The sequence below is a fragment of the Typopeltis vanoorti genome, chromosome 15, assembly GCF_054136105.1.
Source record: "Typopeltis vanoorti isolate ZY-2024b chromosome 15, IOZ_Tvanoo_1.0, whole genome shotgun sequence".
Lineage (NCBI taxonomy): Eukaryota > Metazoa > Arthropoda > Arachnida > Uropygi > Thelyphonidae > Typopeltis > Typopeltis vanoorti.
In genome coordinates, this window is record NC_143563.1 from 24,459,661 (window position 1) to 24,484,323 (window position 24,663).

The 24,663-nt window shown below is 34.6% G+C and overlaps 1 protein-coding gene across 1 annotated transcript in view; it reads right to left on the reverse strand.

Annotated features, from left to right (window-relative positions):
* Positions 1-24,663, reverse strand: part of LOC150098511 (very low-density lipoprotein receptor-like) — a 108,457-nt gene that overhangs the window by 19,140 nt on the left and 64,654 nt on the right. Inside the window, exons 11-16 of the mRNA XM_090405667.1 lie at positions 20,336-20,507; positions 19,548-19,766; positions 17,157-17,275; positions 16,864-17,003; positions 10,758-10,899; positions 1,999-2,145 (exon numbers count right to left, since the gene is read on the reverse strand). Of these exons, the coding sequence (XP_090261793.1) occupies positions 1,999-2,145; positions 10,758-10,899; positions 16,864-17,003; positions 17,157-17,275; positions 19,548-19,766; positions 20,336-20,507 (939 nt within the window). The remainder of the gene's footprint in view (positions 1-1,998; positions 2,146-10,757; positions 10,900-16,863; positions 17,004-17,156; positions 17,276-19,547; positions 19,767-20,335; positions 20,508-24,663) is intronic.

The following is a 24,663-nucleotide window of genomic DNA, read 5'->3' on the forward strand; positions in this document are numbered from 1 at the left end:
ATGCATAAAAAAATGCACTCATCACAGCAGTTATTACAATGTGTATGTTGATAAAAATAATATACAGACAGTAAAATAACGGTGTTCATTTCCAACTGGCTTCCATTATTCACTACCACACAGCATTACAGACAGACAATTACACATAAAGATGCTCAATTTTTAAATGCAGTCACATTCACTGAGACATGCAAACAAAACAGCAATGACAGAATAGTAAATTAGCACACATACCTAAATCACCTGCAGGAAAAGAATTTGTCAGAGTAATTGGATTTACTGAGTTAGTGTCATCAGAAGAAAGATCTTCACTTTCAGTATTAGATATGTTAGAACCGGAATATGGCAGAGGAAAAATAGAGTAAGTGTTAGTGGTTATCTCCAGAGTAGGGGCTGAGCTAGAAGATTCTGCAAGAAGAAGAACATGTTACAAGCAACAGCAGATGGTCATAGAATAGAATGAGTCAACGTGCAAGAACGAATAAACAAAACAGATATATACATATGTATTAATGGATTTAGTTATCCATTCAAGAAAATAAGAAAAATCCTTTGGGATATCTTGATTTCTAAACAGCTCAAGTTGTCATTCCTTATATTGCATATTTAGGCTTGAGTTCTGGTTGAAGTTCATTTTTTGAATTAATGGAAGACAGCAAAAGGACCAAATGACACTAATATTTTGTCTTTATTACAGAGATATCACTGAGAAATGCAGTATAAGAACTAACATGCACTCAAACAAACATGGAAATGGCTGTTTGGGGAAGTTTCACCGAACAACATTTATCAACATTAGACTGGCTTCAGATAGTCTAAAGATTTCCAAGTCACGTTTGTACTTAAAGGAGCTTCTCAGTCTCTTCAAGTTGTAAAAGCTTTTCTTCCAAAAAGGCATTTGATAAAGCATTCAGCACCCTTAGTCTTGGCCAACTTTGAAGTGACTTGTTAAGTTCTTACATTAGACCTCATGACATACAAAATGCAGCACCTGCAAACTGTCTACAGACAATAACCATCAAAGCTCAACATACCTAACATGCATATGCTTTTCCCCTTAAAAAGAAATTAAAAAAAAAAGGGCCAACTTTGTTCTTTATAGTTTATGTAAAAAAAAAAAAAAAAAGATAAGTGAAATGCCACTACTCACTTCCTGAAAAAGTTAGGGGATCAAACTAGCTTTAGTTCCAATGAAATTCCCCAGATATATAGATTACCAAAAGTCCACACAGCTAATAACCTGTTCTGACCACACAGATGCTGATCATCCCACATCCAAGATCAGCCAAACAATTCATAAAAAACTTTTTCTTACTGGCCACATCTTGTAAAAAAATTCTACCTTTCTATCCACTTTAGATCTTTGATCCAAAATTTATGTCATGGAATAATGAAAAGCATGCTCCTGAAACTACATTCTTAAATTTTCTATATGGCTACGATATCAGACATTCCTCTCAACAGAATCAAATTCATGGTAGAAAAAGAAAGCAATCAACTGACTAGCAAATTCATGAGGACCAAAAGGACAGTTTGCTACAGTGTTCTTTAAGCAAAGCATTGTTAAAAAAATGTATTATGCTTTCAGTAGATTATAATAGCAAGTGAGTCTTACAGTGATCTTTGCTATAGTTCGAATTGACTAATAGTTTGCCTTGGTACATGATGTAATTAAATCTTCCTAATGATCACTTCTTTTTCTCCCATAGTACAGAGAAACTATTATTTATACATGAAGATACTTCCACAAATTTTCTAACTCCCCCCATCCTAGGAGTGGCATTATAAAAACTAGTTAGCAGAGCCATCGGCATCTGTTCAAACCAGGCTTCCCTCAATAATAATCACACCACGTCTAACAGCTATAATTCTAAGAGAATTAATAAACCTTATTCTCTCCATCATACAACCCTCTCAACATACAGATCACAGTAATGCTATTACCATATCTTCTATCTGCGCTTATTTCTAGTTGGCTATCTAACAAATTTAACTTACGTGTGGCAATGCATGTCTGCATATCATCTGCTAATTCTAAGCCATTTGGACAAGCACATGAGTACAAGGCAGATCGGTTTGATAAACTTGGTGCAGGAAGACAAAGATGCGAACAGTGACCAAGAAGACGTCCACAGTGATTGGTACCTATATAAAAACACCAACACAAATTGATTTATCACACTGACTCAAAGAATTCAAGTAATTTATAATATTAAGTTTTAATAGAGATACACATTAGAATAATAATACACACCATGGGATTGGCCACAAGTTACTTAATAGTTAAATTTAACTTTATTCATCAATAAATCTTGAAATTAAATTTAGTGATGATTTACTGAACTTAAAATCAAATTAACAAGTGACTTTTGGCTAGTGGAATTTAGTATTTTTACTAAATGCCCCCCCCCCCCTCAATTGTATGAGTTCAAGGATGCTCTACATCGTGTACAGCCTTTTGCTGTACAGCAAAGGTTGTACAGCATCGTGTACAACCACTATTAGAAAGTATCACAAATAGGTTAAGGCAGCATCAAAAACTTGTTTATACCGACAATTGTTTCATGTTGTTTCACAATAGGACATTGCCTTAAACCATGGGTAAATTTTTCAGCATTGCATTATTATCGCAAATGAAGATCCAACTACAACATTCTGATTTGCTATGTCTGCTTCAGAAAACAAATACATAAATAAAAAAAAGTGAATAACTAACTAAAAAAAGTTAATATCACCCACAAAAGATCATACAGCTATCATACATTAGTACTATGGGTGGGCTAAGGATCAGATAATCCTGAAACTACTCTGGAAATCAAACATAGAACTTTCTTCCAGTTACTTCAGATCTCCAGTAAGGAGGGTGGTTTCTCAGATGAAATTCAATTAATCACCCAAAGACATTTGTAAACATCCATGCCTGCAGTGGGATTCAAACTCAAGACCTATTTATTGGTTGGAGAATGAAAGCTTTATCACCAGAGGGTGATAAAATATAGCTGACTGCATTACTACTACATAGGATCATGACACATTATCATCGGAGACCTGTTCAACTCAAAGACATGAATCACTTATACCTTAAACTCATTCAGAGATGTACTCTCCAACAGAAAAATCTAAATCTTTAGAGACATACTACCTAAGTAGCCCTGCTAATTTCCAGGGATGACTTTTTGTACTTGTCCCATCTACTATATACTGAAAAATGTCATCTACCTCTATATAAAATTTCTTTACCAGCTTCTATGAAAAGGGGGGGGGGGGAATGAACAGCCTATATATGCAGGATGTCCCAAAATTCACGCAAGAAGTAATTTTGATAGAAAACACAAGTTTTTAATTAAAAGTTGTAATTTCTTATTGATTCATACAGTATACAGTATAGGGTTATGCATGGAATAGCATATCGGGTAAATGGCCTCCATGGCTTTGCTGGCACATACGCACTCTTTTGTCGAAATTTTCCATGACTGTTTTGCATAAATGTGGCTGAATTTCGTTGATACAGTGCTCAATTTCCTCCTTCAAGGCGTGGGTGGTCGTGGGCTTGTTGGCATAAACCTTAGATTTCAAAAAACCCCCCAAAAAAAAGTCCAACGGCGTTAAGTCACATGATCTGCGTGGCCAATTCTGATCACCAAAATGGGAAATTACTCATGCAGTAATTGAATTGTTTCTCGGGCTGTATGTATGGCATGTGGCACTGTCTTGTTGAAACCACATGTAGCCCATATCCATATCTTGTAATTTAGGCACAAAAAAACTGAATTATCATGTCGCGATAGCGAGCACCATTAACTGTTATTGCCTTACCAGCAGCATTTTCGAAGAAGAATGGACCGATGATGCCTCCAGCCCAAAATCCGCACCAAACAGTGACACGTTGTGGATGCATTTGTTTCTCAACAATCACTCATGGATTTTCTGAACCCCAAATTTTGTCGATTAATGAAGCCATCAAGATGAAAATGAGCTTGTTTGAAAAATAAGCATCCACTTGTTGTTGTTCCATAATCCATGAAAATGTGTTGTTCTTTTGTGTAGCACTTCATTTTTAATAACCCTGAACTGTCAGCTATCACGCTCTCTTTTTTTTCTTGTTGGCAACACTTTACCGCACAAATGGCGCTCAATTTAAATCTTGCGTGAATTTTGGGACACCCTGTATTTCTACCGACTGCAGGGTGAAGGCCTCTTCTATTACAGGGGGTTTTGGGTCTACTACTCCCATGGTGACCCAGTCCATGTTGAGAGTTTCACAAACATCCATGCCTACGTGGGATTAGAACCCACAGCCTCTTGGCTGGAGAGCAGATATGCTAACCACTCAGTCAACCATCAAGCTGGCTGGCACCAGCTTCTATATATCTTTCATAATCATTCCTCTTCTACATCAGGGTTTCTAGTTGACATCTAACAACATACAATTATATTATCATCAAATTCCTGCCATGTACCCTCAAGGGATGTACAGGATATGATAGTACTACATGAAAAAAATTACATCATTACTAACTTCCTATTTACAATTTTCTTCCAAATCAAGTCTGTTACTTCTCAAGACTCCACATTATCAGATCTTATATTTCTATCGTCTAAGGCACTTTGTACCGTATCAATCCACCTATATCTTGGTCTTCCTCTGGGTCGTTTTCCTGCCAACCTGGCAGAGAACATTTGTTTTGTTAATCTTTCTTTATTGCTGACCTTCATACCATATCTATTACAACAGTTATTCAATTTAGTCAAAGAATCTTGTAGAGGATTTATTTAGAAGTATAATATCATCTGCATAAAGCAAAGGGCTGACATTAATATCTCCAATTTTGATATCATGTTTAATACCACTTTCCTTCATAATGTGATCCATATAGGTAATGAATAACAGAGGGGATAATGTACATCCTTGTCTAACACCAGATTTAACATTAAGCTATCTTCCTGTACTTCCTTCAATTCTAACTGCTGACTTACAACTCAAATAAAGACAAAGTATTGCTTGATATAATGCCCCACTGGCACCATATAACTGCAGCGTATTTAATAGCTTCTCTCTTGGCACCTTGTCATATGCCTTTTCCAGATCGACAAAACTTAAATATAGATCTTTGTTATATTCCCATGCTTTCTCAACTATTTGTCGTAAAGTGAAGATCTGATCCTGACAGCCTCCATTTGGCCTGAATCCAGCTTGTTCTTCACCAAGCTTTTCTTCCACAATTCTTCTCAACCGTTTCTCAAGTATACTTGCATACTTGACAAGAACACTCAGTAGGGAAATACCTCTGTAATTCTCACATTCAGTTTTATTTCCCTTTTTATATATGAGTACTATGAGAGCTCTACTCCAATCATTGGGAATTCGTCCCTCTGTCCAGGATTTCTGAACTACGCAGTGCAGCCACTGTAAGACTCCTACACCACCATACTTCAGCATTTCTGGTCGAGTATCATCTACTCCTGCTGCCTTTCCACATTTTAAGTCTTTGATGCCTTTTTCTACTTCAAGTATGGATATGTATTCCTGACTACATGCTTGATCAGTGTTTTTTTACCACTGTGCTGTCACAGCTTGTTTCATTTAGGAATTTTTCAAAGTAATTACTCCATACTTCAAGGATATCTTTTTCTCCCATTTTCATGTCACCTTTATCATCTCTAAATCCTTTTACAACACTCTTTCCTCCATTCCTAAGCTTCTTCAACAACCTCCAGAATATTTTGCCACCTTCTTGATATTTATTCTCTATATTATTGCCAAAGTCCTCCCATGACTTTTGTTTAGCTAGTTTTACACAGTGTTTAGCATTCTTGCATTTGTCTCTGTATTCTCTAAGAGTACAAGCTGACTTATTTGCCAGGATTTTTTTATATGCTTTCTTCTTTTCCTTCACTGCCTCTTTAACTTCCTGTGTCCACCATGGAGTTCTAATTTTTCTATCCTTGCAGACAACTTCACCACATGCCTCTCTAGCTGAATCAATCAGGGCTTTCTTCAAGACTTGCCACTGAATCTCCAAGGTTTGATTCCTGTTCTCAAACTCTTTCATTTTTTCTTCAATAATCTTTGTGTATTTTAGTCTACAGTTCACATCTGAGAGCTGCTCAACTTTTATTCGCTTTAAAACTTTTTTACATGTTATTCTTTTCAATATGAAATTCAATTTTATCCTGCTCAAGACTAAATAGTGATCACTTCCAATTTCAAATCCTCTGTACACTCTGGTGTCCTGCACCAGGGAGAAAACATCACTATCAACAATAACATAGTCAATGAGACTTTTCTTATTCCTTGCGTCTTCTCTCCATTTGAATTTGTGCACTTTTTTATGTTGGAACATGGTGTTAGTAATAACCAGTCCATGTCCTGAGCAGAAATCCAACATATATTTGCCATTATTATTAGCTTTGCTCTTTTCTCCAAATTTTCCCAAAATATTTTTGTATGTCTGACAATCATTTCCTACTATGCTATTTAGATTCCCCAACAAGGACCAACTTTTCCTTTTTCCTTATGTCAGTTGCTTTTTCTAAAGCCTCAAAAAATTCCTCCACTTCTACAATAGTAGAACCTTCTGTGGGACCATAGGCACAAATAAGTCTCATTGTCCAGTTCCCCATTCTTTTATTTGCCACATTACTCTACTTGAGACTGACTGCCATTCAAGAAGATTAGCTTCATATTTTGTGTTGTATACTATGGCTACTCCTTCTTTTCCTTGATTGTCATTGCCTGAATATAACATTTTGTATTTATTGTTCAGGAAGATCTCACCAGTTTTTGTTTCAGTCACTCCTATTATGTCGATCTGGTACTTATCTAATTCCTCAGCTAGCTCCATTTCTTTGCCATTCAAGCTTCTTATGTTGATAGTACCGATCTTTAACTCTGGTGGTGTTGAGTTGGGGTGTGTTTTCAGATTTGTTCCAGTAGCTGACTTTTCGTTGTTCGTCCTGGTTCCCTGGCAAAAACAACAGGGGCCTTGTTTAACCGGGCGACGCCCCAGCCGGCATGAAATTTTGTCATGTTGTACCTTCATTTTTTTTTATTTTGGTTTAACCAATAAGAATACAATTTAGTCGGCTAAATCCCAAATTGCCAGCCCATCCAGTACCCAAGTAGATACCCAACAGGGTGCACCACGAGAAGGTGAGGATTGGACATTAGGTCAGAAGTCCTGGTCAGTTCTCCACATTCCTTTAAAGGCTATGTGGAGGTCTACTCTCAGTTATACAGCTTTGACCCTTAAGCACCCCACAATTATATTATATATATTTTAAATCGACACATACGGTTACTTGTTAATGTACTCTCTTTAAGAGGTGCAATGAACTTATCCTTAGTATCATCAGCATTGTGATGTGGTCCCTGAATTCCAACCAGCCACCTACCACTGCGTTGAGATACACATGCAGCAACTAGAAAATTAGACTGTCATAAGACAGTCATTTAAAAGATATGTTCTTCAAATAAATGTGTAACTGTTGACATTAATATCTTCCATACTTAAAGAGAGAGAGAGTGCTAAAGTGAAATATCTCTTGTTTGTCATGAAATTAAAATAGAACAAAAAGAGCCAATGCTAAGTTGTGTTTAAGCTACAAGTGACATGAAAATGTTGGATGAAGCAAGTTCATGGAAATAAACAAATTCTTATGTTTTTGAGTGACAAATGTTTCAATCAGGCAGAGAATCACTAAATTAACATTCTGGTCTATCTAAAATATTCTGATCACCCACCAGAATTGGTGGAAAAAAGTTCAGGAAATCATAACCAATGACAGATGTGCAACTTACAATTTCAGGAGGAGATCTATGTGCTAATGACAGATCTCTTACAAGGTTTGTTCTGCATGTGTTAAACAACAGCAAAAAGAAAAAAAAAATGATAAACAAGAAAATTGACCACTACAAAGAACTCAATAAAGCTGCTTTCCCCCCCCCCAAAAAAAAAAACTAATTTGATCACAAGTGATGATAGTTACAGGGCATACTGAAAATACCAAAACAAAATGCAGAATGGCAATCTCCCACCAAAACAAAAAAATTTTTTGCAAAGAAAGGTCAAAAATCTGTCTATTCAGACTCTTGCAGAGCAATCATTAGAATTCCACCTTACTCAACATCCATCAGCAAATACCTGGATTTCTCAAGTTCTACCCAATATTAATATACAAATAGAACAACAAACTACAAAAAAGGTATCAACATTTTACAAGTATTATACTCAAGAAATATTTGCATATTCACTAGTTATAGCAATATGCCACACTTCGGCAGTCATACCATATTTTACAAGAGTTGAGTTTCTTCATGTGCAGAAGTATTTATTTTATATTAATCCCACTCACGAAAAGTTGGAACATGAGCACTTTGCGAGTTATTTCAGGCTAATAAAAAGAATGATTTCACTAGGAGATGATAATCATCTATCACCTACCTAATGAGTAACATCCATGCTACAACAGATCTGAACCCATAGCCTTTTGGTTGGAGAGAGCAAAAGATAACAAGGCTGGTTTTTCATGATTTAAATCTCTTGAGAATTAGCCAAGCTACCGGTGAAGATGTCTATAGGTATCAAGGTTATCATGGATGCGAAGTACATATTAAAATTGTAATATCACTGATATTACATTGAAATATACGATGGATATGAAATGTATGAGGATGCATATTTGATCCATAATGGCCGGTGAGGTGGTTAAGTCATTCTTCATCATGACAAATTATTGGAGAAAGCCACAAATAAAAATTATATGAGTTGGTTTGCATAATTAAAATATCAAAAGAAATCGTACAACTCCGATTCTCTAAACCACCAACAGATACTGATTCCCAACCAAAAATTTAAGACAATCCACTCAAATTTTTCAATGGTAAAGTAACTGTCTAAGACAATCTACTTTTGCAGATCCAAAAGGTTTGTTGCAACAGGTTAGAAGATCCCATGTTCTCTACATGTCAGGCTCAATGGCTTATCAAGGCAAAGTAACTGTCTGAAACCTAATTAATGCTCTTATAGCATCTGCCCTATCTGTAGAGACTATCAATTGTGTTCTTTTGGCTGGCTGGCCTGTTTTGCAGGAGGGGAAAAACCATGCCATCTTCATATATGACCAGGCAACTCACCTTCAGCTGAAAAGCTGTGATAAAGGTACTTTGCATCGCACACATAAAAGTCACTAATGCAGCATATATGTAAAATACTTGGTCATGTGCATTGCCACACACTCTAGGCAACTATTTAGGAATGTTGCTGTCAGTAATCGTCATTGTGATCAAATGTTGATCGCAATGAGGACAAAGAATCTTTCTGAGTTCAATAAAGGGTTTATTGTGAGTGCCTGTGTGGCTAGTGCCACAATTTTGGAAACAGCAGGGCTGACTGGTTTCTTGAAAACAGAGATATCATCCAAGTGTTTATTCAATGGGAAAATAACCCACACTACTTGTCTAAGAGGCATAACTGTGGTCCTAAGACAGTGTCAGGAATGAGATGACTCATCTGAGAAGGCTTATACAGACAAACAGAACTTCCTGTGTGCAGCAATTGACTGAAGCATTTAATAAAGGCTGTTCCTGACCCCCACACCTCACTGAACTATGCACAGGAAATTGAAGAGGATTGGTATTGAAGGTTGAATGCCTATACATCCAACATGATTAAATAAGTTTCTAATTCAGTGGCTGGTGGAGTAGATGGGATTTGATCCCAGGTCTTTCCAACCAAAGGGCACTGTGAAAACCAACTGAGCTAGGTTCCTGGTTGGGAGATATGAGCATAAATTTAGTTGTTATTTGAGTGACTTATTCATTTCCTCCTGGAACTGAATAACAACATTATTTCTAAGGTTCCTCCAGAAAATCCAGAGATGCACCAAAAACTGCCACGTTAAGGCTACACATACACCTGTGATTTTCTGTTGATGCAATTGTAAAATCATACTTGTGACAAAATATTATATGTTCACTTGCAACTTTGTTAGTTTCAAAATGGATTTTACAAAAACTTGTTGTGGCTGTTGCTGCACTGACAGAAGGTGCTGAGAGGACAATTTTATAAAATTCACGATTTAAAAAGTTGCCCTAAAATTTTTTCCAATACTACAGAATGAGTAGTAAAAGCTCTGATGAATTACTTCAAATAGTAGCACCTAGAATAATATACCAAAACATGATAATTTTATCCAATTGCTTACAACATTCATACAATTTTTCATTAAGATTCCAATCACTATTGTCTTTCAATTTATTTATTTATTATTTTTTTTTATCATTAAGAGTAAACCTTTTTCTTAATTCTGATATTAAATTTTTCTGTATCAAAACACTAATGATCTGTCATTACTAGATTCATTGTCAGACATGTTTAAACATTGTTCGATGCTTTGCCGAGAACTGCAATTGAGTAGTTGCAAGTGGTGCATGCAGGTTCATACTTGTCCATAGACTTATTTTAATTTGCAACAACTGTGAGGCTATTAATATAGGACTGGTTGCACTTTTTAATCACTGTGATTATTTAGTTGCATACGTAATGCATTCTTATTAAAAACTGAGTTCCATTTTTGAAACTAAATAATTGCATGACAGAAAATTGCAAGTGCACACACAGCCTAATAATACTACAAATCCAAATGATTTGAAACCTTATCTGTATAAATATCTTATAAAAGTCAAAGTAAAATTAATTCAGCTGAATTCATTATAGATTAGAGGAATAGCAAAATAATTTCTATAATAATTTTACCATTTGGCTGCTTGTATGGGTGATAAACATGTACATCCATAGGTGAGAAAACTCCAATGGCTATATTTGTCAAATCTTGTCCATTGAATTTATTAATGCGATGGATGGCTTCTGACTCCCAGTCTGTCCAATATACCCAATCCTATAAGAAAATTATGTTTGGCTAAATAATGTTGTCAAGACATATTTCCAATTTCATGTGACTATTTTAAATTAGTATATAATTGATCATTAGAATCTGAAATGAGTAAGACAATCTATTTTTGAGATGAAAATCAGTAAAAAAAATAATTTAATCTAATTTCAAGTTTACCCTCAAATTTGTGTACTCATAAGTAATATGGTGCTATTACAAGACCAGTATTAAAATTATAACACAGTTTCAGTGAACAAAATTGATATTGAGCACAAAACTTTGTTTTAACTTAGGAATGTTAGCATATCGATTATTTCATACATAAGTGGATTATTTGGATTATTTTGGTGAAAAAAGAAGTATTTCAATCATGGTAGAAACCTAATTTCCATTTAAAACAAACTAAAAAGGAAAGTTTCATTAATTGAAAATATACTTATTCAAGAAACAACTGAAGAATAAATTGTTAGATACAAACAAGAAAATTTTTTTTTCGATGGTACTACAACCACGCTTTAAATGCTCGACTTACAGTGCATCAAAAAAGCAGAGAGACTAAAAAAAAACTGCTCCAGGAGAGGACACTAGAGAAGCACAGGAGTGGCTTAAGTAGTCCCATTAATCCAAATTTGATCATAAGTTGTTTTATATAGACTGAACATAGTTTGTCTATATAAAAAGAACTTATGATCAAATTTGGATCATAAGATCCATATTTACCAGAAACAGGAAAAGAAAAATTTGCAGTTTGTTCTGTGTTGAGTAATGAGGAAAACACTGATTGGATGCCTACAACAATTTTGTTCAACCAGCTAATAGTGAACCTGGATGAGAGTGACTGCTTACAGTATGATCCTGAGACCAGGATCATACTGTAGACAATATGCAGAATGACAATAACCAAGCTTAGAAAAAAGATTTGTTTCCAGAAATTGTAACAAACTATGCTAAGGTTTGATCACAAAGGGATAATTTATAAGGAATTTGTTCCAGGACCTACTAGTAATTACTACTCAGAGGTATTGAAACATTTGTCATCAAGATCAAGCAGCATGTGCATCCAAGATCTAGAAGTCTATTTGGCAGCTGTTGCATGAATGTCACACCGAAATGTCGTGCATTGCTAACATTTCTGGCTTATCAGTAGGCTACAGTTCAATCCTCCTTACTCCTCTGATTTGGTTCCAGATTTTCTACTTACCAAATTAAATAGGATACTAATTTGACAGTATTCATGACGTGCAGAAGAACTGACATCACAGTAGTTGGCTTTTTCAAAATTTTCCAAAGTATGTATAAATATGGTAACAAATATGTTCAAGTCCTCTGAAGATTTGAGAGAGAGAGAGATGAACAAAAAAATGTTTTCTTTATCCATATTTTATCTAATGTGAATTCTCAGTCTAATTTTGTTGCCACATTAGAGATACTGAACATATGAAGTGGTTAACAGTATATTTCCACTAAACTGTAAAAACACTACTGAAAAATCACCAGTAGCTGTTTTGCAGTTAGCAAAGTGCATAATAACCTGTCCTGCTTGTTTGACTGCCTATTAAGAAAACTTGTAACATTAATCCAAGTAGATAATCATGCAGGGAAAGGGAGAAAAAACGAAATATAAAGATGCACTAGTAGTGTTAAAAGAATAAGATCTTAATTATACCCAGAATTTCTATAAATACTGAAATATCCATTTTGTAGACAGCCTAAGATTTATAACATTTATGTATAATATGTAAATCCAAAGGCATTAACAGATTTCTTTCTTTTTTCAAACTTTCCCACATACTGATGTATTGTAGGTCTTGAAACCTCTCATGTATAGGGTTGAGATATATATACAGCATTAAGCAACTCTAATATCTCTGAAATGAATTTGCTTCATTACTTGAAGCAAATTCATTTCATTACTTCATTGTTTGATAAATCAAACAGTGAAGTAATGTTTCAGAATGGCATAATGAGATCTCTTCTCTTCTGGGTTGAGTCTTCTCTTGAGCAGGATCTTCCAGTCTTCTATATTCCTTGCTGTTCGAAAACGTTCCTTATATGTTCTGCATCCCGAGATATTCTTTAATAATTTTAGCCAGGTAATTCTTGGTCTTCCAGATCTTTTTTCAGTTGGAAAAGTATTGATTAGGACGTTAGGAAGTCTGTCTGCATCCATGCGTACAGTGTGTCCAAACCATCTCAGTTGTTGTTTTCTAATTTTTTCTATTATTGTCTTTTTATACAATAGTTCTTGTCTGACTGTGATGTTTGTTTTCTTTTCTATCCAACTTGTTCTATTTATTTTTCTTAAGCATTTCATTTCAAATGCCAGCAGTTTTTTCTCCTCTCTTTTTTTAACTGTCCACGCTTCTGCTCCATAGATGACTGTTGGTATAATTATTGCTTCATATAATTTGATTTTGGCTTGTTTAGATATCTTGTTTGTTTTCCAGATTTTCTGTAATTTTCCTATGGTGGTCCATCCTATCGCTATTCTGTGTTTGATTGTTTTGAGTTCATCTATTGTGTTAGTTTTGATCCAAGGTATATGAAATTGTCTACTGTTCTATTTGTTCTCCGTTTAGGGTGGCTGAGATGGTAGTTCTGTTCCTCCCTATTTTCATCGCTTTTGTCTTTTGTATATTTATTGTCATGTCATATGTTTTACAGGTTTCGTTTAGCTTACTAATCAACTTTTGTAGTTCATTTGGGGTTCTTGCAAGAAGGACGAGATCATCTGCATATTTGATATTCTTTATGTTTAAACCGTTGACATTGACTCCAGGCTCATTGTCTATTGCCTTCTTTACAACTTCTTCTAGATATATGTTGAATAGGCATGGGGATAATGGGCATCCTTGCATTAATCCTTTTTGGATCTCTATGGGTTCTGTTGTGAGTGTGTCTTTTTTAATTATTGCATTTGTCTTAGAGTAATATTTTATCAGAAACTATATTATATATTTGTCTATTGCTTTTTCTAGTAGAATTTTAAGGATTTCTCTGTTGATGTTATCGAAAGCTTGTTTAAAGTCCACAAAACAACAATATAATTCTTTATGGTCTTCCCAGCTGAGCTCTGCTAGTTGGTGCAATGTGAAAATTTGGTCTATTGTTGAATAGTTTCATCGGAAACCAGCTTGTTCTATGCCTATCATTTCTTCGTAGGTGTTTTTTAATCTATTTTGTATAATTCTTATGAATATTTTATAGGTGTGAGGGAGTAAATTGATTGGTCCGTAATTTCTGCAGTCTCTTTTGTCTCCTTTCTTGTATATTGGGATGATCTTTCCAGTTCTCCAGTCATCTGGGATCTCTAATGTTTGTAGTATTTTATTGAATAGGGTTGTTAAATATTCTATTGATATGCTGCCTCCATATGACCACAGTTCAGTAGGGATAGTATCAATGCCTGGTGCTTTATTGTTTTTCATCTGTTTTATTGCGTATCTAACTTCTTCTTGTAAAATTTTTGGTCATCATTATTTTCTTCTATTGTTGGCATTGTAGTTTTGTTTCCTTGGTGGAAGATAGTCTTAAAATGGTTTGACCAGATTTTTCTTATATATTCAATATTCCCGGTTTCAGTCATCTTGTTGTTTATCATTGTTACCGCTTTTGCTGAAAATTCCTTTGTAATTTCTCTTACAGTATCATGGAAGACTTTCAGGTTGTTTTGTTGGTATGCTTCTTGGCATTTCTCAGCTTTTTCTTCTAACCATTTTTCTTTGGCTTTTTTACATAGGTTATCAACTTTATTTTTTAGTGCTCTGTATTTTTCTCTATTCTCTTCATTGTTTTGTTGGTTTACAAGTATCTTGGCCTCTCTTTTCTCTTCTATGGTAGCTATGATTTGTTGGGTTATCCACTGTTTGTTCATTTTAGGTTTGGAACCTAGAGTGTCTTTTGCAATTGATAACACTGTTTCTTTTCCTTCTTCCCAGTATTTTCCACTGTTCTGTAAAATGGAGGGTTTTAATTTCAAGCACATCTGTTCTAAAAATCGACTTCTGCTTGAGCTATCTTTTAGTTTTGATAGATTGATGTTTTCTTCTTTTCTGATATTATTTTTCCTGTTGAATTTTATCTTCACTTTGGCAGTAATATTTCGTGGTCAGTGTCAAAATCAAAACTTCTTAATGTTCGTATTCGTACATTATTTACTGATCTTTTCCATTGTTTGTTTATGATGATATACTCTATGCAGTTCTTTATATTACCATCTGGGGATGTCCATGTATATTTATTATTAGGGCGTTGATAGAACAATGTGTTTGTAATCATTAGATCGTTTGCTTTACAGAAGTGGAGTAATTGTTCTCCTCTGTCGTTAAGCTCTCCGTATCCAAATTTCCCCATCACATCTTTTTTGTCTGCCGTGAACTGTCCTATTTTAGCATTAAAATCTCCCATCACTATCATGAGTTCTCTATTTTTGGGATCATCTATTTCCTGTTGTAGTTCTTCATAGAAATTTTTTATTTCTTCCTCTGAATGGTTACTGTCTGGTGCATGTATTTGGATTATTTTAATTGTTTGACCTTTTTCTTTTGCTTGAAGTTTGGCTGTTATTATTCTAGGAGACACTGGGTTTATTTCAATTACTGAGTGTGTAAGTTTCTTTTCAATTAGTAATGCAACTCCTTCTCTGTGTATGTTATCTTATCTTCCTGAGAAGTACAGTCTTCTGGTAAATCCATGAATCCATCTCTGCACCAATGTGTCTCTGATAAACCTAAAATACTCCATTTCAGTCTTTTTAAATTTTCCTGGACTAATTGTAATTTTCCAGGTCGGTATAGTGATCTAATGTTGAGGGTGGCTACATGTTTCACATCCTTGGCTGTGAGATGCACATCTAAAATTAAGTAAAGCAAATTACAACTTAATGAATAGTTAATACTCAAAAAACATCCAGAACTGAAGCTACTTAAGAAAGAGTGAATATATCAATTTAAATCTAGTTAAAATGAAACTATTCAGAACTGTTTCATTAGATTTTATAAGTGGTGTTATCAAGAATACATAGCACCACAACCACTGGTCAGAGGTGTAATGGCATGATTAACAATTAAAAAATGCTGTGATTAACTCCAGAGATTTCACATCGCAAGTTAGAACTGTAAATCTTTCCAAATGCTACACTCTTGATAATATCTTTTCTCAGCATCATTTGTTTAAATTACAAGGATCTACAGAATCAGTCTTTCAGATTGAAATTTTGACCTATGCAACAAGTTTAGTGCTGTGCCAGTTGACAAAGTGATCAACGATCTGGGACGGCAGGTTTTTTTTTGTGGCCTTTGTGATCTTTTGGAAGGACAAATGGCATTCTACCAATGTAGAGACGGCAACATTTGAAATTAATCATGTCCCAAAAAAGAACTGTGCCTTTTAAGTAGGGTTGTGTCACAGTGCTAGATTGAGTATATTTTAATGTTCCATTACAAGTTTCTGTTAAAATCATTTTCTTGCAAGATGATATTGAGCTTATTCTTATAACGGTGCACACTTGAGGTAGTGATTTCTTTGCCTCAATGATACCATATTTTTATGAAGGATAATGATGCAATGTGGCGTGAGGATATTTCCATGTATGTATGAATCCGATTATAGGCAAGTTAAGTCAAGTTTTTGTCTTGAATATCTATAAAGAATGAATAGTACAGAGAGTTAAACAACTGTGTACTATCCATTCTTGTACTATCACAAGGATGAAATGATTGCAAAAATCAGTCCAACAGTTCATTCAAGTAGTATGTGCTTGGCCACTCAGTACTATTACACAATGGATGTGTTTGTGTGCATACTTTGGTAATGCTAGTTTTAAATCTAGAAAAACAAATATGGTTAACACTTGATTCTAAGTGGCTCAAGGATTGATATTTTCAACATGAATATTTCCATCAATTATGATAGTCTACTATGTAAACTAAATGCTGCATGTAAAACAGGCAGAGAAAAAAAAATACTCACTTCAAATACATCAATAGAAAATGGATGCTTAAGAATAATTGGAGAAGACAAGATTACATGCTGATTTTGTCCATTGTAATCTGCACTGCAGAGAATGTGCAATTTTGCATCCACCCAGAAAATCCTTTCACTTACAAAATCTGAAGATAAAAGAAATAAATTCTATATTGATAACATACATCATATTGTCAGAAGTTAAATAGGGAAAGTGTAATGTTATTACACTTGCCCAATTAATAAATTGGATATTGGACAGATCTAACAAAAATACTAGAAAAATTATTGAAACTTACCAATGGCAAGACCATTAGGCCATTTAATGTCAGATGAAACAATTGTTTGTCGCTGGCTACCATCCATACCTGCACGTTCAATTTTTGCTGGCTCTCCCCAGTCAGTCCAGAACATCCATCTAAAGTTACATCAGACTCATTAACTTTTGAATATGATAAGAAGTTTATCACAAAATATTTTATAATTTTTTTTTAACAATCAACTCTCATTAAAGAAAACAAAAGGGACTGACAGGAATTTTTATTTTTATCCACTTTTTTTTTTTTTTTTTATTGTGGATAGTTTGCTATGGTGAATTTTGTTTAACAAAGCATATGTGGCTCTGTTCAGGACTTTTCAGTTGTTAGTTATGTGATCAAGTTTGTTACAGCTATGTTTGCTTAAGTGAGAGTTGACCAAATGTAGTTGTACTACTTGCCACTTCCATTCCCAGGACTGTAATAATACATTTAGCAAATGTGCATTAAGTGGATTTTGAAAGTTTATTTTTCACTTGGTTAGACTATAATAAATTTAGTTTAATCCTTTATCCAAGTGTGAGCAAACAAAGTTTGCGCCTGAAAGTATCTTCAGGACTGGGGGACTATACCCGTCCTGAAGATACTTTCAGGCGCAAACTTTGTTTGCTCACACTTGGATAAAGCATTAAACTAAATTTATTATAATGCATTAAGTGGATGTTTGTGAATTACATATTCTCTGAAGTTTGCCTGCTTTAGGGAAGTAAAAAGAGTTTCTAAAAGGTGAAACTCTTCTACAACTGTAAGAAGTAATTCACTTTCAGCTGAAATGTCATTAGTCAAAAGTCCTTATAAATGTTCATGTTTCATCCCATTTTTTTCATAGCCAAGTGTCTTCACTTCTTCTCAGAGACCTGATTACTGCTTGTGATAGCAGACACAGTTTACAGATAGGCATATTAACTGCCTTGTGTCTGTAAACTGTGTTCATTCTTCTGGCCAGTTTCTTGTTTTGCAGGATGAAAAATCCTCCCACCTTTATACGAGATTGGCTTATTCACCTTTACTTGAAAAGCCATGATAAAAGGTTCGTGTCCTAGAAGGGATTCAAATCAATGTTTTTCCAACCAAAATGGTACTGTCAATATTGATGAGCTACAGAAGCTGTTCATTATGTTATGATTCAAATCAGTTTCCCCCTCACCCACACATACACATTTGCCCTTTACTAAACAAATTGCAAATATAGTGCCATTTTTCAAACAAAGTGGAAAAAGGTTGAATGCTGGCTGATGGAGAGATGAGTGAAAGGCAACTTATTGCACAGGATTTCATATTAATAAACTCCTTTGACAGTTTAAACTTTGTCAAATTTAATTGGTCAGCATTTACTAGAGCTTCACCAAATAACAGAAAGAGCAGTCATGTGATGTAGAAATTTGTATTCTACAACCAGAATGCTATAACCCACAAAAGACTAAATCTGTAAGGCCTAACAGTGGGGGGACTAGATAATCTGGAATCCCCCCCCCCAAGTTATGCTAACTGAAAACTACATCCCTCAAATCTATCCTTATAAGTACAATTCCATAAGCAGGACATCATTTTGGTTACCCCCCCCCAAGTGAATATATCTGCATAAGTCAAGATGTGACCCTCAAAGCCTCGTAGAGTGGGAAAATTAACTTCTTTATTCCAGTAAGTTAGTGTTTTGCAACATTTTGTTGATCTGATGTAATGACAACCACCTTAGCAAATGTGATCACTAAAACTTCAGCTTTCATTATCCACAGATATTCTAGCTTTACTTGCTAACAACTTATAGCAAACTATCCTCAGATTCCTAGAAGTAGAGCTATGGTTCCTGTAGACGAAATTCATCTACCAGGCAGAACAGTTTGATATTATATTAAGTGGCAGAACAATTTGATATTATATAAAGCAATAACTCCATTTGGCTGGCTGAAATTGAATAAGATTTGTTATTTTTGATCTACTGAAATGTCAAGTGCTCAACTGATGTTTATATCAGGCCATTTACAGGAGCAAACAATTCAAAATGAAATTGTATTACAAATGGCAATTTTTCTGTGATAACAAACAACATCACTATATAAAAATGATACTGCAAAATGCACATTTATATGACTGCCTTAAGTCATTTCCCAATTTGGTAATTTTAGGCCATAATATTTAAGAATACAGTTTCTTATTTTAAAAATCACACTAAATTGTACAATTTTAAAGCTCCTCTCCTTAAAGGGAGAATATTAACAACTATGACATCCACATTAGAAATAAAAACAGCTAACTCCTTTTCCTCTAATTTATATCCTCCAAATTTTATGAGAGTTTTATCTGAACATAAATGGTAGTTAAACAATAAAGAATATATGGTGGTTACATTTTTTTTCTTTTTGCAGCACTTACCCAGCTAAAGGATTCAAGACAATGGCTCGAGGTTCATCCAAGTCCAAACTAAATAAAGTCTTCCTCATTTTTCCTGTTCTATCAGCTACTTCAATGGTTTTTCTAACAGTGTCAGTCCAATATATGTGTCCATAGATCCAGTCCACTGCAATGCCATCAACTGCCTTAACATTGCTATCAATTAGAGTAGTCACAGGAGTTCCAGTATCAATAGGAGCACTAAAGAATAAAATATATACTAACCTTAGTATTTTACTGAACATAAAAAATTGTATTTGGGTTGCAGAAATAATTTTTGAACTTGAAGTGATGCAAATGATTTTTCTAACTTTTACAGCATTCAAAAATTCCAAGTTACAGAAAAAACATTTTTTTTAAAAGTGCTCTTAAAAGAAAGTAAAAAATGCTTTTTTTTAAGTATACACTGCAAAAAAAAGTATCTTTGTTTATCAATGAGACATTTTCTAAATAAAAAAATTATCAATTCCTGGACCTCACATTTAAAGCAAAAAAAATGCCTATCCAGTCAATACTGAATGGTATAGTGTGAATTTTTTTTAAAAAGGTATATACACATTCAGTAGTGAGATGGATATCACACATCGAACTGCTAAGATATATTTTTTCACATCTTTAGATCTTGAATTTTAAACTGAGAAGTTAAATTATATTCAACACCAAAATTTAACAAAGTGCATCAAGTTTACAAAAACTAAATTAAGATTTATTTTAAATACACAGCAATGATCTATCATGCTTTACAAACAGCATAATTCGTTCTGCCTTACCTTTTGATAGCCTCTTCAGCAACATCAGCCCATATGAGTGTTCCTCTACGAAAATCATAATCTACTGCAACTGTGCTGAGAAGATTTGCTACCAGCGAAACATATTCTGATGTCTCCAGATTAATTTTTCTTATATCATGTCTGTTTGCAAAAAGCAGGGCCTGTTGTCCTTCTAGATTTAGAGTAATAAAAACTAATGTTATTAAAGAATGACTGAAATGTATGAAACTTGTACAGATTAATTCCAAGTAATGACTGCATTTTACTTTTCAGCAATGTAGAACAAATTTATATGCTGCTGAATACAGTAAACTCTCACTATAGCAAACTTGTGGGAACCATAGGAATAGTTTGCTGCTGCTGTGAATTCTCTTTAGAACAGCTTTTTATCTATGGAAGATTCAGACAGAACCTTTGAGAGTTCCGTATTAGTGGTGTTTGCCATAGTGAGAGCTAACTGTATTACTCACAACTGATATCTATAAATTGTAAACACATAAGGACTTATGAAGCAAAGCTATATTTTTTATGCATGATTCTCCAGAGAATAACTTCAAGGGAGAGCTTCTTCAAGTCACACAATGTCTAAATATATCTTATCTTTGAAATCAATTAAACTTGCACCCACAACACCCATTGGCAGCTGATTCCACATATCCAACACATACAATGAAAAAGACTTGGACCTAATATGCTTACTCAGTCTCTAAAGATGACCATGTTCTACAATCATCTGCCAAAAGTTTTAAAATCTCATTTCTCTATACCATACGATCTTCATAATAAAGTTCTGTTTCTGTCATCTTTCTTTCCCTATGCTGACTTTGAAAACTACATTCCCTAAAATCTATTCTCATATGCACAATTCCATAAGCAGGACATCATCTTGGTTACTCCCAAGTGAACATACTTACATAGTCGAGATGTGACCCTCATCGAAGCCTTGTAAAGTAGGAAAATAATTTCTTTATTCCTGTAAGTTAGTGTTTTCTTCGACATTTTGTTTATTTGATTAATGACCACCTTTGCAAACATGATCACTAAACTTCAATTTCCATTATCCACAGATCTCTTCTAGCTTCATTTGCTAACCACTTATAACAAACTGCTATCAACTCTGGCTATAATGTTCCCAGTCCAAATTGACTAATCTTACACATTAAACAGAACCAGTTTGTTCAGATCAGCCTCCAAGGAGTGCCTACTCAGATATTTTATGGAACTCCTCCACTGAGAGTTGCTAACCTATTAGTGGTGTAAGAGGCTTTAAGATAATCTGAAAATCCTATTCAAAAGCCCACATTGGAACTTTACACTACTTCAAGCCCCCAATAAGCAAGATAGTGGTCTCACATTAGGCAATGAAATTAATCACCTAAAAGATATTCACTAAGGTAGAAGTGGAGGAATTTTTTGAAACGTTGGTCCTTGTTGGGGATCTAAATAGCAGAGTAAGAAATGATTGTCAGATATACAAAAATATTTTGTAAACATTTGGAGAAAAGAGCAAAGCTAATAATAATGGTAAACTTGTTGGTAAAATACCTGTTGGATTTCTGCCTCAAGATATGGACTCGTTATTACTAATACCATGTTCCAACATAAAAATGTGCACAAATTCACATGGAGAGAAGAAGCAAGGAATTAGAAGTCTCATTGACTATGTTACTGTCAATAGTGATGTTTTCTCCTTGGTGCAGGACACCAGAGTGTACAGAAGATTTGAAATTGGAAGCGATCACTATTTAGTCTTAAGCAAGATAAAATTGAATTTCATTTTGAAAAGAAAAACATCATCATCAAATTCCTGCCATGTATCCTCAAGCGGTGTACAGGATATGATAGTACTACATGAAAAATTTACATCATTACTAATTTCCTATCTAAAATTTTCCTCCAAATCAGTCTGTTACTTGCCAAAACTCCAACATTATCAGATCTTACATTTCTACTGTCTAAGGCACTTTGTACCGTATCAATCCACCTATATCTTTGTCTTCCTCTGGGTCGTTTTCCTGCCAACCTGGCAGAGAACACTTATTTTGCTAATCTTTCCTCGCCCATTCTGTTTAAGTGACCATACCACCTCAGATTAGCTCTGCTAACGCATTCCTGGATGCCAACAATGTCAAGTTCTTTCCTAATATCCTCATTTTTAATATGATATTGCCATCTGTTCATGGCTCTAATCTTTCACAAGACCATCATATCTGCAGCCTTTGGTCAAGTAAAACACTTGACCAAAGGGTCAAGTGTTTTACTTCTGACCCAGCTCTCAGATCCATAAGCTAAAACTGGTTTGAACACTGTCTTGTATACAGCTAATTTAGTTTTCCAACTAATTTCTCTTATTCTATATGAAATTATTCAATTGGCTTCCTACCATACCGGCTTTGTTGTTTCTGTTGTCTATGGCTATATTTAATTTACCATCTTCACTAAAAATCGTGCCTAAGTAGCTGAAATGTTTTACTTGTTCCACAGGTTCTCCATTCACAATACAGTTCACATTTTTGATGATTCTGCCTATTTTCATTGTCTTTGTCTTTTTATTGCTGTCCTTCATACCATATCTATTACAACAGTTATTCAATTTAATCAGTGAATCTTGTAGATTAGTAGCAGATTTATTTCGAAGTATAACATTATCCACATAAAGCAAAGAACATACATTAACATCTCCAATTTTGATATCTGGTTTAATACCACTTTCCTTCATAATGTGATCCATATAGATAACGTACATCCTTTCTCACACCAGATTTAACATTAAATAATCTTCCTGTACTTCCTTCAATTCTAACTGCTGACTTACAACTCAAATAAAGACTAAGTATTGCTTGATATAATGCCCCAATGACACCATATAACTGTAACGTATTGAATATCTTCTCTATTGGCACCTTGTCATATGCCTTTTCCAAATTGACAAAACTGAAATACAGATCTTTGTTACATTCCCATGATTTCTCCACTATTTCTCATAAAGTGAAGATCTGATCCTGACAGCCTCTATTTGACCTGAATCCAGCTTGTTCTTCACCAAGCTTTTCTTCCACAATTCTTCTCAACCGTTTCTCAAGTATGCTTGCATATATCTTACCAGGAACACTCAGTAGGGAAATACCTCTATAATTCTCACATTCAGTTTTATTTCCCTTTCTATATATATATATGGGTACTATTAGAGCTCTACTCCAATAATCAGGAATTAGTCCCTCTCTCCAGGCATTCTGAACTATGCAGTGCAGCCACTGTAAGACTTTTATACCACCATATTTCAGCATTTCCGGTCGAATATCATCTACTCGTGATGCCTTTCCACATTTCAAGCCTTTGATGGCTTTTTCTACTTCAAGTATGGGTATGTATTCCTGACTGCATGCCTGGTTAGTGTTTTTTTTTTACCACTGTGCTGTCCTCACTGCTTGGTTCATTTAGCAGTTTTTCAAAGTAATTACTCCATACTTCAAAGATATCCTTTTCTCCCGTTTTCACGTCACTTTTATCATCTCTAATTCCTTTTACAGCACTCTTTCCTCCATTCCTAAGCTTCTTCAACAACCTCCAGAATATTTTGCCACCTTCTTGATATTTATTTTCTATGCTCTTGCCAAAGTCCTCCCATGACTTTTGTTTAGCTAGTTTTACACAGTGTTTAACTTTCTTACATTTGTCTCTGTATTCTCTAAGAGCACAAGCCGACTTATTTGCCAGGAACATTTGATATGCTTTCTTCTTTTCTGCCTTTTTAACTTCCTGTGTCCACCATGGAGTTCTAATTTTTCTATCCTTGCAGACAACTTCACTACATGCCTCTCTAGCTGAATCAATCAGGGTTTTCTTCAAGGATTACCACTGAATCTCCAAGGTTTGGTTCCCATTCTCAAACTCTTTCATTTTTTCTTCAATAATTTTTGTGTATTTTAGTCTACAGTTCACATCTGAGAGCTGCTGAACTTTTATTTGCTTTAAAACTTTCTTACATGTTATTCTTTTCAATATGAAATTCAATTTTATCCTGCTCAAGACCAAATAGTGATCACTTCCAATTTCAAATCCTCTGTACACTCTGGTGTACAGCACCAGGGAGAGAACATCACTATCAACAATAACATAGTCAATGAGACTTTCCATATTCCTTGCATCTTCTCTCCATGTGAATTTGTGCACATTTTTATGTTGGAACATGGTGTTAGTAATAACCAGTCCATGTCCTGAGCAGATATCCAACAGATATTTGCCATTATTATTAGCTTGGCTGTTTTCTCCAAATTTTCCCAATAATATTTTTGTATGTCTGACAATCATTTCCTACTCTGCTATTT